The 15,165-nt window shown below is 42.3% G+C and overlaps 1 protein-coding gene across 1 annotated transcript; it reads right to left on the minus strand.

Moving 5' to 3' along the window:
• Positions 1-1,053: 1,053 nt before the first annotated feature.
• On the minus strand, positions 1,054-13,358 carry LOC139537407 (transmembrane protease serine 2-like). The gene is made up of 14 exons (XM_071338657.1): positions 13,153-13,358; positions 12,954-13,004; positions 12,529-12,724; positions 12,235-12,327; positions 11,861-11,977; positions 10,877-11,006; positions 9,348-9,461; positions 9,154-9,194; positions 6,688-6,856; positions 6,186-6,358; positions 5,278-5,373; positions 4,960-5,102; positions 1,744-1,896; positions 1,054-1,538 (listed from the first exon to the last, which is right to left on the minus strand). The coding sequence occupies exons 2-14, from the start codon at positions 12,966-12,968 to the stop codon at positions 1,530-1,532; spliced, it is 1,449 nt and encodes a 482-aa protein (XP_071194758.1). The 5' UTR covers positions 12,969-13,004; positions 13,153-13,358; the 3' UTR covers positions 1,054-1,529.
• Positions 13,359-15,165: the final 1,807 nt, after the last annotated feature.

Raw genomic sequence — 15,165 nt, forward strand, 5'->3', positions numbered from 1 at the left:
AAAACCAATTATAGTCCCTCTAAGCGCAAACCAGATGGAATGGCATATCGCTGCAGAATGCTGTGGTAGCCATGCTGGTTAAGTGTAACTTGAATTCTAAATAAATCACCAACAGTGTCCCCAGCAAAGCACCCCCACACCATCACACCTCCTCCATTCTTCATGTTGGGAACCACACATGCAGAGATCATCCGTTCACCTACTCTGCGTCTCACAAAGACACGGCGGTTGGAACCAAAAATCTCAAATTTGGACTCTGTCCTTTGGACTCAGACCAAAGGACAGATTTCCACTGGTCTAATGTCCATTGCTCGTGTTTCCTGGCAAGCACGTCTCTTCTTATTATTGGTGTCCTTTATTAGTGGTTTCTTTGCAGCAATTCGATCATGAAGGCCTGATTCACGCAGTCTCCTCTGAACAGTTGATATTGAGATGTGTCTGTTACTTCAACCGTGTAGCATTATTTGGGCTGCAATCTGAGGTGCAGTTAACTCTAATGAACTTATGCTCTGCAGCAGAGGTAACTCTGGGTCTTCCTTTCCTGTGGCGGGCCTCATCAGAGCCAGTTTCATTATAGGTTTTTCCGATTGCACCTGAAGAAACTTTCAAAGTTCTTGAAATTTTCCGGATTGACTGATGTTCATGTCTTAAAGTAATGATGGACTGTCATTTCTCTTTGCTTATTTGAGTTGTTCTTGACATAATATGGCCTTTTACCAAATAGGGCTGTCTTCTGTATACCATCCCTACCTTGTCACAACACTGGCTCAAAAGCATTGAGAAGGAAAGAAATTCCACAAATTAACATTTAACAAGGCACACCTGTTAATTTAAATGCATTCCAGGTGACATGAAGCTGGTTGAGAGAATGCCAAGAGTGTGCAAAGCTGTCATCAAGGCAAAGGGTGGACATTTTTTGGGTTACTACGTGATTCCATATGTGTTATTTTATAGTTTTGATGTCTTCAGTATTATTCTACAATGTAGAAAATAGTAAAAATAAAGAAAAACCCTTGAATGAGTAGTTGTGTCCAAACTTTTGACTGGTACTGTATGTATTCATTGTTTTCACCTGGGCTGGCTGTATTGAATGTGCAAGTGTACATGTATCAGTGTCTGACTCACTCTAACACATTTGTTTTAATTAATAAACACTGCAAAATTATTTAATGTACATAAAAACATAACACTTTATTTTTTGTCGATTAATACTTGATATTATCATACACAGGTTCATAAAAATTAGAAAAGGCTCTGATCATGTAAAACAAAAAAGGTGACCAAAACATGGATTTATGTGTGTGCAAGTATGCAGAGTACAGTACTCCCTTTCAAAATGACAATTCCTGCATACCTTCCCTCAACATGATAAAAATATCTTAATAAAAAAATGTCAAATAGATATTCCCTGAAAACTTAAATATTATAAGTCAACAGGCACCAAAAAATATCTGAAAGCAGTGTACAAGTAATGTATTCAAACAGGTGAATTTGATAAGCAACAGGGTGAGTCTTCATTGGCATCTCCATCAATTCTTCTGCAAGGAAATTCAAAATGTATAAAACATGTTTTAAAGTAATAATCTTAATTTTATTTGTCCTATATATGCTGCACTGATTGGTGACTCAGTGATTTATTTATTTTTTATGTAAAAAAAATTAAGAAATGTATATATCCCCCTTGCCTAACTTTTCTTACAATAATTAACTTTCTGTTATCATTGTCCTACTGTTAGTACCTACCTGCATTTGTTCATATATCCAGGGGAGGAAGTGGGTGACATTGCCGTAGATTCCTGGTTTGTTCCTCAGGGCACAACCTATACCCCAGCTAGTGTCCCCTACCAGCCACCATACTGAACCCTCCTTGGCCACCATTGGTCCTCCACTGTCCCCCTGCAAAACACAAAAAGTTACCCGCCCCCCCCCACCCCCTTCTATGTTAGCATTACCTAATGGGACTATAACTTTAATACTGTGCATTCGGAAAGTATAGTCAACTTCATCAGATTTGCCACCAATACTCCTTATTGGACACATCACTGCACTCTATACTACTCTGTAAACTGGTCATCTCTGTATACCAGTCGCAAGACCCACTGGTTGATGCTTATTTATAAAACCCTCTTAGCGCTCACTAACTGATAAACCTACTACAGCCCTCATCCTCCACATACAACACCTGTTCTGCCAGTCACATTCTGTTAAAGGTCCCCAAAGCACACACATCCCTGGGTCGCTCCTGTTTTCAGTTCACTGCAGCTAGCGACTGGAACGAGCTGCAAAAAACACTCAAACTGAACAGTTTTATCTCCATCTCTTCCTTTCAAAGACTCAATCATGGACACTCTTGCTGACAGTTGTGGCTGCTTTGCGTGATGTTGTCTCTACCTTCCAGCCTTTGTGCTGTTGTCTGTGCCCAATAGTGTTTGTACCATGTTTTGTGCTGCTACCATATTGTGTTGCTACCATGTTGTTGTCATGTGTTGCTGCCATTCTTAGGTCTCTCTTTATGTAGTGTTGTGGTGTCTCTCTTGTCGTGATGTGTGTTATGTCCTATATTTTTATTTTTAATTCTAGCCCCCGTCCCCGCAGGAGGCCTTTTGGTAGGCCATCATTGTATATAAAAATGTGTTCTTAACTGACTTGCCTTGTTGAATAAAAGGTTAAATAAATAAATACAATATAAAATAAAAGTATTCAGACCACTTAACTTTTTCCACATTTTGTTATATTACAGCCTTATTCTAAAATGTATATAAAAAAAAAAATCCTCATCAATCTACACACAATATCCCATAATGACAAAGCAAAAACAGTTTTTTAGAAATTTCAGCAAATGTATTAAATGTAAAAAAACAGAAACCTTATTTACATAACTATTATTTACATTTGACCCTTTAATATGAGACTTCTGTTTCTTGTTTCCATTGATCATCCTTGAGATGTTTCTACAACTTGATTGGAGTCCACCTGTGGTAAATTCAATTGATTTGACATGATTTCGAAAGGCAAACACCTGTCTATAAAGGTCCCACAGTTGACAGTGCATGTCAGAGCAAAAAGAAAGCCATGAGGTCGAAGGAATTGTCCGTAGAGCTCCGAGACAGGATTGTGTCGAGGCATAGATCTGGGGAAGGGTACCAAAACATTTCAGCAGCATTGAAGGTCCCGAAGAACACAGTGGCCTCCATCATTCTTAAATGGAAGAAGACTCTTCCTAGAGCTGGCCACCCTGCCAAACTGAGCAATTGGGGGAGAAGGGCCTTGGTCAGGGAGGTGACCAAGAACCCGATGGTCACTCTGACAGAGCTCCAGAGTACCTCTGTGGAGATTGGAAAACCTTCCAGAAGGACAACCATCGCTGCAGCACTCCACCAAATCAGGCTTTCATGGTAGAGTGGCCAGACGGAAGCCACTCCTCAGGAAAAGGCACATGACAGTCTACTTGGAGTTTGCCAAAAAAGCACCTAAAGGACTTAAAGAACTGAATGCCAAGTGTCACGCCTGGAGGAAACCTGACACCATCTGTACTGTGAAGCATGGTGTCAGGTGGTGGCAGCATCATGCTGTGGGGATGTTTTTTAGCGGTAAGGACTGGGAGACTAGTCAGGATCGAGGGAAAGATGAACGGAGCAAAGTACAGAGAGATCCTTGATGAAAACCTGCTCCAGAGTGCTCAGGACCTCAGACTGGGGTGATGGTTCACCTTCCAACAGGACAATGACCCTAAGCACACAGCCAAGACAATGCAGGAGTGGCTTCGGTACAAGTTTCTGGATGTCCTTTAGTGGCCCAGCCAGAGACCGGACTCTGGAGAGACCTGAAAATAGCTGTGCAGCGACGCTCCCCATCCAACCTGACAGAGTTTGAGAGGATCTGCTCAAATAGAGGTGTGCCAAGCTTGTAGTATCATACCCAAGAAGACTTGAGGCTGTAATCGCTGCCAAAGGTGCTTCAGCAAAGTACTGAGTAAACGGTCTGAAAACGTATGTAAATTTGATTATGATTATATTTTTTTATATACATTTGCTAAAATATCTAAAAACCCGTTTTTGCTTTCTCATTGTGGGGTATTGTGTGTAGATTGATGAGGGGGAAAAACAATTTAATTAATTTTAGAATAAGGCTGTAACTTAACATAATGTGGAAAAGTGAAGGGGTCTGAATACTTTCCGATTGCATTGTACCTTCAAAAACATGAGTATACTTCACTATATCACTATCCGATCTATCATAATGTAACACAGTATTGCTTCCGTCCCTCCCCACCCCAACCTGGGCTCGAACTAGGGACCCTCTGCACACATCAACAACTGACACCCTAGAAGCATCGTTACCTATTGCTCCACAAATCTGTGGCCCTTGCAGAGCAAGGGAAACAACTACTTCAAGGTCTCAGAGCAACTGATGTCTCCATTTGAAACGCTATTAGCGCGCACCCCGCTAACTAGCTAGCCATTTCACACCGTTTACACTCACCCCCCTTTTGACCTCCTCCTTTTCGCCAGCAACCAGTGAGCCGGGTCAACAGCATCAATGTAACAGTTTTGCTTCTGTCCCTCTCCTCACCCCTACCTGGGTTCAAACCAGAGATCCTCTGCACACATCAACAACTGACACCCTAGAAGCATCGTTACCTATCGCTCCACAAAAGCCGCGGCCCTTGCAGAGCAAGGGAAACTACTACTTCAAGGTCTCAGAACAAGTGATGTCACCGATTGAAACGCTATTAGCATGCACCCCACTAACTAGCTAGCCATTTCACACCGGTTACAATAACACAATCAGAAAACAACTTATCCAACAAAACATTGTCATACTCAATCAAATAATAAAGAATACATGCAGCAAGTAAAAAGTAAAAAACCCTAAAACCACAAAGTCTTCCCCTGAATAAAGATTATATAGCCTACAGTATGTGCTGCACATGTGTGTGGTTCTATGTGTGAATCTGACCTGACATGAGTCCACTCCTCCTGCCAGTGTCCCAGCACAGATCATAGAGGCGGTTACAAGTCCATTATACACCAACGATGCATTACATGTCTCTCTGCTGTACATGGTGATCTGGGCCTGACGCAGGTATCCCGACGACGACCCTGGAGCCATAAAAATGGTTAGCAATCATAAGTCAATCATACGGCTTCATTACAACAAATTAATTTTATTCTTTAAATCTTAAAAATATCAATCACTTTTAGTCATAAAACCTTTGGCTTGATGACTTGTGTTTAATAATGACAGTCATTGGTCCTGTAATAAGAGTTGTCTTACCACCACTCCTAATGGACCCCCATCCAGAGATCCAGGCTTCTCGCTGGGGAGTCAGATTCACACCGACATTGGGCAGACAGACTGGTCTTACCGTATCTGCAACATAACACCATAGTTGGCACTCAGAAGGTGGCTATACCAGGCGGTGTCATAGGAAGGCCCTAAAAATTGTCAAAGACTCCAGCCACCCAAGTCATAGACTGTTCTCTCTTCTACCACATGGCACGTGGTACCGATGCACCAAGTCTGGAACCAACAGGGAGACCCTGAACAGCTTCTACCCCCAAACCATAAGACTGCTACATATTTAGTTAAAGAGTTAGCTACCAATAGCTACCCAGACTATCTGCATTGCCCATTTTTGCACTAACTCATTTGACTCATCACATACACTGCTGTTACTATTTATAATCTATCCCGTTGCCTAGTCACTTTATCCCTACCTACAGTATATGTATATATCTACCTCAAACCCCTACACATCGACTCGGTACTGGTACCCTGTGTACATAGCCAAGTTATCGCTACTCACTGTGTATTTATTCCTTGTGTTTTTATTTTTCAATTATTTCTCTTTTTTTTTCTCTGCATTGTTGGGAAGGGCCTGTAAGTAAGCATTTCACTGTTAGTCTACACCTGTTGTTTACAAATACAATTTGATTTGTTTTGAATATCAACTGTGAATCTGACTTAAGACTGGCTTGGAGTGTTGTACGATTCTAATATGACTTCCAAAACATGAACATATTAAAAAGGATTAGGATTCCTTCACAAAAATGAAAAGGTAGAATGCAACTTTACTATCCATTTGTGACAATGCACATGATACTCTTCTTTTTCCAAACCCTAAAAGGGATTTTCTATTGGATCATGCTTTTTCAAATGTCTGAAATGGAACACGGACTTACTTGACATAGTGAGGGGTGTGCTGAGTTTCATAAGAGCGATGTCATTATCACTAGTCTGCTTGTCGTACTTTTCATGAGAGATTATGTGTCCCACTGAATTCCCAGTGGCAAAATCCATCTGGGTCAAGGCCAGATAGCCAGCATACACCGTCCACTGACTGGGCCCTGATAGCCTACCGTACACAATGAGAGAGAAAACAGACAACAGTATGTCCTCAGGGGATCTATGCTTTTTCATGGTTGTCATGCTGCCACCACACAATCATGCTATAGTATAGTGTTGTTTAATTCACAAGGATGCTTTGAATAGTTTTATGGTTTTTCTTTTGTTTGTTTTTATTATATTGTAACATTTTGAAGAGTACCATCCTCCTCTGCTTCATTGCCAAAAACTCCTTTGAGAGGAACAGATGATGTTTGGTGTGAAACGTATGCTTTTAAAATTGAAATGGCTAATAAAACATGTTTTTATTCCCTTTAAATAAGTTGCAGTTAAACTCACGTTTCTACGCAGTGGGCGGCAGTGAGGATCCACTCAGGGCTGATGATGGAGCCTCCACACAGGTGCTGGCCCCTGGCGTGCAGACTGACCTGCCATGGCCAGGCCCCGCTCACTGCTATATCCCCCCCTACGATTCGGCTCCAAGGAGCTGCTATACTGACACCACAGTCTGGAAGCAAGACAACAACCAATAGAGAAACATTACAGAGTGCAATCCAACACACTCATTTCAAAGACTAACTTTGTAGGGCAAAGAGAGCTGCATGGCCAGTCTGGCTCAAGATGAACACAACAGGGTTTACATCTGTGGTGGATAAAGTGGCTATGTATTATATAGAAACGATATAGCATCCCTATGTTTCCATAGCCAACCCCAAAGTCTGGTGGAGGCTCCTCAGAGGAGGACCATCCTCTTCAGTGAATTTCATAAAATGTTTAATTGTAAAACATTTAAAAATGTATCCTATTTAGATAAAATGTGCTTCTACACCTGCATTGCTTGCTGTTTGGGGTTTTAGGCTGGGTTTCTGTACAGCACTTTGAGATATCAGCTGATGTACGAAGGGCTATATAAATACATTTGATTTGATTTGATAAAACTACACTAAATATAATCACGTCACCAAATAACTGATTTAAACACACTATTTTTCAAAGAAGGTCTACAGTAGCCTCAACAGCACTCTGTGAGGTAGCACCATCTCCTCTGGGTACATTGACTTCAGTACAAAACCTAGGAGGCTCATGGTTCTCACCCCGCTTCCATAGATTTATACAGCAATTATGACAACTTCTGGAGGATGTCCGCCAGCCAATCAGAGCTCTTGCAGCATGAACTGATATGTTGTCCCCCAATCAAAGGACCAGAGAATTAATCTAGTACTGAAAGCAATAGCTATAACTAGCACTGCAGTGTATAAAATGTGGTGAGTAGTTGACTCAAAGAGAGATAAGACAATAGTTTAATAGTTTTGAACAAATTATTTTCTTCCAAAATGAAGGAGAAGCAGGAGAGAAATAGAGAGAGAGAGATGTTCAGTTTCACTTACTTAGCTAGCAAATGCAGCTAACTAGTTTAGCCTACTGAAACACCCTGCTCAAACAGAGGTATGCTATGTTAGCTAGCTGGCTATGACTTTCCAAACACAAAACTGGAACTCTTCCAAGTCAAGGTAAGCTTTTGGTATTACTCATTTATTGCCACCGGGGTCAGCCGGTGTACCTACTTACTGACTGTACACTGTAACGATACTGCATGATTTTAGCGGGTTTACTAACTTGTTAGTTCTATTAGCTATGCTGACTATGACGTTACTTTAAGTAATATGGTGACAATGATGTAGGCTTTGTGTAGCGGTTTGGCTTGGAAATGTTATTTCGCCTGGTCACATACAGCTGATGTGTTTCAAGCGAAGGGAAGTGGTGAGAGAAGGAGAGTGCATAGGACATGGCTGCCATGAAAGTGAACTGTGTTTACACGTGATCAGGGGTGTGTTCATTCCGCCAATTCTGTTGAAAAACGTTTCTTAAATGGAAGCAAACGGAACAAAATGGGGATAAACATACCTGATTTAGACCAATAGAAACTCTTGTTTGCAACTGTTGGACTAGTGATTACACCCTATATCAGATAGATGCAAGCAAAAGTCCATATGTCACTGTCTGTCACCTCAAATGTGTCTCTCGACCTGTGTGCACCTACGTTGTAAACTTTCATTCATAGGCTAGGTTGTAGCAACCTCATGATGGGTATAGGGAAAATTTGAGTATCATGTAGTAGCCTAAACCTATCACTGAATGACATTGAACTGAGTGAATGGAATATGAATGAGAGTCATTTGATATGCTGTAATAGAAATAAGGCCATGCTCATGAAAAAAACATCATCCTCCCTCATCTTAACACTTAGCACTGACCGCCATTGCCAACGTCCCTAGTCAAGATGTAGATCACAGTAGTAAACCAGTCTAAACACGGTCCCATGTGGCTCAGTTGGTAGAGCATGGTGCTTACAACACCAGGGTTGTGGGTTTGATTCCCACGGGGGGGAAAGTATGAAAATGTTTTCACTCACTACTGTAAGTGACTCTGAGTTCTGAACTTGAAATGTTGGAGATTATCATATTGAAATATTGAGTGCCATAGTCTAGTTTGTACACCAGAAGTTAATGGTTATCTGTATGGGGAATGTTTTGAGTAAAGGAAGGGCAATCACAAAGCAGGCATTGATAAGGGTGGAGAGATGTGGTTTAGTGAGAAAGAGGGTTGAGGTCAGGTCACATTAATGGAGAAGGAACAGTTTATGGCCCGCATCACTTAATTTCCTGCCTAGCAATAACAAATGTAAATGTAACAGTGATCATGTGACTTGAGATTTGTTCCCCTGAATGTGTTTCTATAATCTCTAACCTGAAGGTAATCTGAGCCTGTACTGAGAATTAGTGGAAGAGTAAAGTAATGGCTTACCAATACACTGCAGGGAGACTGCTTGTGCTGAGCAGTAGGGACTGCAGGCAGAAGTGACATCACAAAAGTTTATGGAAACAATTCTGTACTTGAACTCCATTTTGTATGTATTGTTCACCACTCAAAAACAATCTGTATAGACAACATTTTGTTTGTTTTGATAGAATAAGAAAGTGCATTCATGTTAAACTCACCTTCTAGTTAGCTGCCTCTGTAGAAGGGATTGGTGGTCAAAGCTAGACAGCTTCAAATAGCCCTCAGAAGCCAAGGAGCCTGGGTTTCTTTGTGAGGACCGAACATAGGACCCACTTGGAAGCAGAGATAGACCTGGTCAGTACATGCCACTTAAATAGCCCTTATGTTATGCACATTATATGTACGGTACAGAGTTTACCAAATCAAATCGTATTGGTCACCTACACATATTTAGCAGATGTTATTGCGGGTGTAGCAAAATGCTTGTGTTCCTATCTCCAACAGTGCAGTAGTATCTAACAACACACAACAATACACACAAATCTAAAAGTAAAAAAATGGAGTTAAGAAATACATAAATATTAGGACGAGCAATGTCTGAGTGGCATTGAGTAAAATACAGTAGAATAGAATACAGTATGTACATATGAGACGAATAAAGCAGTATGTAAACATTATTAAAGTGGCCAGTGATTCCTTGCCTATGTATATAGGGTAGTATCCTCTAAGGTGCAGGGTTGAGTAACAAGGTTGTAGCTGGCTAGTGATGGCTAGTTAACAGTCTGATGGCCTTGAGATAGAAGTTGTTTTCCAGTCTCTCGGTCCCAGCTTTGATGCACCTGTACTGACCTCGCCTTCTGGATGATAGTGGCGTGAACAGGCCGTGGCTCAGGTGGTGGATTTCCTTGATTATCTTTTTGGCCTTCCTGTGACATCGGGTGCTGTAGGTGTCCTAGAGAGCAGACCGCACCACCCTCTGGAGAGCCCTGCGGTTGCGGGCGGTGCAGTTGCCATACCAGGCGGTGATACAGCCGGACAGGATGCTCTCAATTGTGCATCTGTAAAAGTTTGTTAGGGTCTTACGAGCCAAGCCACATTTCTTCAGCCTCCTGAGTTTGAATAGGCACTGTTGCTGGGTTCAGACCCAGGGCCCCGGAGCTTAACGATGAACTTGGAGGGTACTATGGGGTTGAAGGCTGAGCTATAGTCAATGAACAGCATTCTTAAAGAGGTATTCCTCTTGTTCAGATGGGATAGGGCAGTGTGCATTGCGATGGCATCGTCTGTGGATCTATTGAAGTGGGTCTAGGGTGTCAGGTAAGGTAGAAGTAATATGATCCTTAACTAGCCTCTCAAAGCACTTCATGAGGACAGAAGTGAGTGCTACGGGGCGACATAGCTGGTTTTCCCTTTGTAATCTGTGATTGTCTGTAGACCCTGCCACATACGTCTTTTGTCTGAGTTGTTGAATTACGACTCTTTTGTCTCTGTACTGACGTTTTGCCTGTTTGATTGCCTTATGGAGGAAATAACTACTTTGTTTGTATTCAACCATATTTCCAGTCACCTTACCATGGTTAAATGCGGTGGCTTGCACTTTCAGTTTTGGGTGACCGTTGTCATCTATCCACGGTTTCTGGTTTGGGTAGGTTTTAATAGTCACAGTGGGAACTGTGATTACAGTTACAATTACAATTACAGATACTCATATGACACGTATGTGATCCTATTTCTCATGGTGACCCACCTGCTGTATCCCATCTTTTTACAGGTGGCCCTGCCAAAGTTGTCATTCCAGTCATCAGCACACACTGGCTTCCACGTCTGACTGTCTGATGAGTAACTCTGCAGCACAGAACCAGACCCATAGAGGCGCACTGGTAGAAGAAAGTAGATATTGCAATTGATTGACGAATAGTGTTCAAATTGGGTGGGATGGGGTTTGGGCACAAATCATATAAAAAAATCAGACTTGTAGATGAAGAAAAGAGTGAACAACCCCCATATCTACATGAATTCTAACAGAGTGTTCCTAGACACCGCATCAAATCAAACTTAAGCACATTTCTTCCAGACAAAAACACCCAATTCCGCCTACAGTAATTTGATAGATAGGACCTTTATTTGAATCTAGGTTTCTCTGGAGACATAATAACAAGTTATCCATACCACCAGAGGGTGGAGGGAGCCTGTATCAGTGTTTCTGTCCAGATAGACAGATCCTCTGCCGAGATATAGCTCCCCATGTACTCTCCTAAGATTGTACTTTTCTGTACCATGTATCATATGACCGTGTACAAGACCAAAATTACCTTATGTTTGTGCATACAAAAATCTTCCAATAGTATACAAAGTCTGCCAATAGTATAAATACTTGACAGAACTGCAATACAGAACTCCGATAGGCTCTGAATCTACATAGAGAGCTTTACTGGTGTGTATTCCACGAAAAGTAATTATTCTAGGACAAACGTTAAAAATATATATATATATATATATTTGAATCCAGGTTTCTCTGGAGACATAATATTAACAGGACAGATGCCTCACAGGTCCTCAACTGGCAGCTTCAATAAATAGTACACGCAAAACATCAGTCTCAACGTCAACAGTGAAGAGGCGACTCCGGGATGCTGGCCTTCTAGGCAGAGTTGCAAAGAAAAAGCCAAAGATCTGAGGGATCAACAGTCTACTGTAATGATAAACCAAAAATGATTGAGTGGAGACTTACGGCACTGTGTCTCGTCCTCTCCTCCTGGACAGTCTCTGATGCCATCACACCACTTGGATGCACTCAGATACACACCTCCCTGCCTACAGCACCTCCCCAACACACACTGGTTGGACACTGGACACACACACACACACGAGACCATGACTATAAGGTTACACTTGCCGTCCTTTTAAATTACTGAATAAGAACTACATGGTAATTTTCCTTAGCCTCTAGATACAATGTCAACTAGTCTTTTCCCACTGTGTAGCAAGCAGTGGCATAGAAAGCATAAATCATTTCAACATTATTAATATTAATGTCAGCTTATGTCAACCAAAGCATCAATTAAGAAACAGTTAATGTATGAGGATTCTGTGTACTGTACGTACGGAAATACCAAACCAACGCTCCTGTTGCCCCAAGGAAAACTAAGACACTGAGGATAGAGGCCACAATACATTTACAGTGACTTTTCTTCACCACTGAAAGAGAGCAGAAAGAAAATAACACTCAAAATACAAACAATAACACTTTTTGCTCTACTTTTTACCATGAAAGGACTCTCAACCCTAGACCTAGATAATCACATAGAATTTGACCATTGGCAAGGCTTGTTTTGCATTTAAGTGTGGCATCTGATGTTTATCAACAGAGGAATATCAGTAGAAAGGTAAGTAGTGTACCTTTTTGTTCTGGGACTGGGTGTGGTAGTCCAGGCGTAACCGTGTGGTGGGTATTGATGGTCTTGGGAGCGTACTGGGGAGCGTACTGAGGACAAATAGAGGGGGGGACATTGTGCATCTTTGGGGCAGAGGCGTATGGAGGGGGTCTTCCCTCCCCTTGTTGAAACCCATGGTTCACATACTGGGGACCTGGTGTCTGGAGAAAGCGGAGAGAAGGATAATGGTTTTCCGTTTAACTACAATGATGGAAATCCATAAAGTATTTGATAAATTGGAGCGGTTTTTCCATGGTATAATGAACATACACATTACACCAGTATTGTAATTACCACAAAACATCAATGACTGGTATGAACAATGTACGTGGCTGCCCTTTTCCCATAGGGAAAACCAAAATCAAATCAGAGATATACAACTGAAGTTACCTGGTTATTGTTCATGTCGACACCACTTTCAGTGTACTGATAAGATCAAATCTGAAAAAGTTTTGAAGTAAATTCTAAAAACATTTTAGCCACAGTTTAACATTTATTAACAAAAAAGTTATACAAATGTACAGCAAAGCCTTGTATAACTGTTTTTTTTGACAGCAGATTAATTTCAGGTACTGTTTTCCAGACTTACCTTGGATTAGTTCAACCGTTGCTTTCGAACACTGATTCAGCGTCCTTTCTTTTTTCTCTCTCTCCCTCTAACTCAGTCCATTTCTCCCTTTGCTCCTGGTAATGAACAGCCATGACCACACCTTAGCTTGTGCGCACAGCATGACTTGTAGGGTGGTTCAATTATTTAAGCTGTAACACTAACATAAATAACATTGTGATTTCCTGGTCCAGGCCTAGACCGAATACTGCACCCTGTCATCAATGACTTCAAATACTAATCTACACTATACTGCACTTGCACTATGTACAACACTGTATATATTTGCCATGGCAGTATCCCTCCCTCAGCTTATAGATATATCCCCTCTGTATATTCGCACTGCAATCAGCCTATACTCCAGAGTTTAATGTTTACTGTTCTGATATTGTATATTCTGTATGATGTCTATGTATCCTGTTTATACACTGCTCAAAAAAATAAAGGGAACACTAAAATAACACATCCTAGATCTGAATGAATGAAATATTCTTATTAATACTTTTTGCTTTACATAGTTGAATGTGCTGACAACAAAATCACACAAAAACTATCAATGGAAATCAAATTTATCAACCCATGGAGGTCTGGATTTGGAGTCACACTCAAAATTAAAGTGGAAAACCACACTACAGGCTGATCCAACTTTGATGTAATGTCCTTAAAACAAGTCAAAATGAGGCTCAGTAGTGTGTGTGTGGCCTCCACGTGCCTGTATGACCTACCTACAACGCCTGGGCATGCTCCTGATGAGGTGGCGGATGGTCTCCTGAGGGATCTCCTCCCAGACCTGGACAGTCTGTGGTGCAACGTGGCGTTGGTGGATGGAGCGAGACATGATGTCCCAGATGTGCTCAATTGGATTCAGGTCTGGGGAACGGGCGGGCCAGTCCATAGCATCAATGCCTTCCTCTTGCAGGAACTGCTGACACACTCCAGCCACATGAGGTCTAGCATTGTCTTGCATTAGGAGGAACCCAGGGCCAACCGCACCAGCATATGGTCTCACAAGGGGTCTGAGGATCTCATCTCGGTACCTAATGGCAGTCAGGCTACCTCTGGCGAGCACATGGAGGGCTGTGCGGCCCCCCAAAGAAATGCCACCCCACACCATGACTGACCCACCGCCAAACCGGTCATGCTGGAGGATGTTGCAGGCAGCAGAACGTTCTCCACGGCGTCTCCAGACTCTGTCACGTCTGTCACATGTGCTCAGTGTGATCCTGCTTTCATCTGTGAAGAGCATAGGGCGCCAGTGGCGAATTTGCCACTCTTGGTGTTCTCTGGCAAATGCCAAACGTCCTGCACGGTGTTGGGCTGTAAGCACAACCCCCACCTGTGGACGTCGGGCCCTCATACCACCCTCATGGAGTCTGTTTCTGACCGTTTGAGCAGACACATGCACATTTGTGGCCTCCTGGAGGTCATTTTGCAAGGCTCTGGCAGTGCTCCCCCTGCTCCTCCTTGCACAAAGGCGGAGGTAGCGGTCCTGCTGCTGGGTTGTTGCCCTCCTACGGCCTCCTCCACGTCTCCTGATGTACTGGCCTGTCTCCTGGTAGCGCCTCCATGCTCTGGACACTACGCTGACAGACACAGCAAACCTTCTTGCCACAGCTCGCATTGATGTGCCATCCTGGATGAGCTGCACTACCTGAGCCACTTGTGTGGGTTGTAGACTCCGTCTCATGCTACCACTAGAGTGAAAGCACCGCCAGCATTCAAAAGTAACCAAAACATCAGCCAGGAAGCATAGGAACTGAGAAGTGGTCTGTGGTCACCACCTGCAGAACCACTCCTTTATTGGGGGTGTCTTGCTAAATGCCTATCATTTCCACCTGTTGTCTATTCCATTTGCACAACAGCATGTGAAATGTATTGTCAATCAGTGTTGCTTCCTAAGTGGACAGTTTGATTTCACAGAAGTGTGATTGACTTGGAGTTACATTGTGTTGTTTAAGTGTTCCCTTTATTTTTTTGAGCAGTGTATATTGTCCA

The sequence above is a fragment of the Salvelinus alpinus genome, chromosome 13 (assembly GCF_045679555.1).
Source record: "Salvelinus alpinus chromosome 13, SLU_Salpinus.1, whole genome shotgun sequence".
In the NCBI taxonomy this organism is placed as follows: Eukaryota; Metazoa; Chordata; class Actinopteri; order Salmoniformes; family Salmonidae; genus Salvelinus; species Salvelinus alpinus.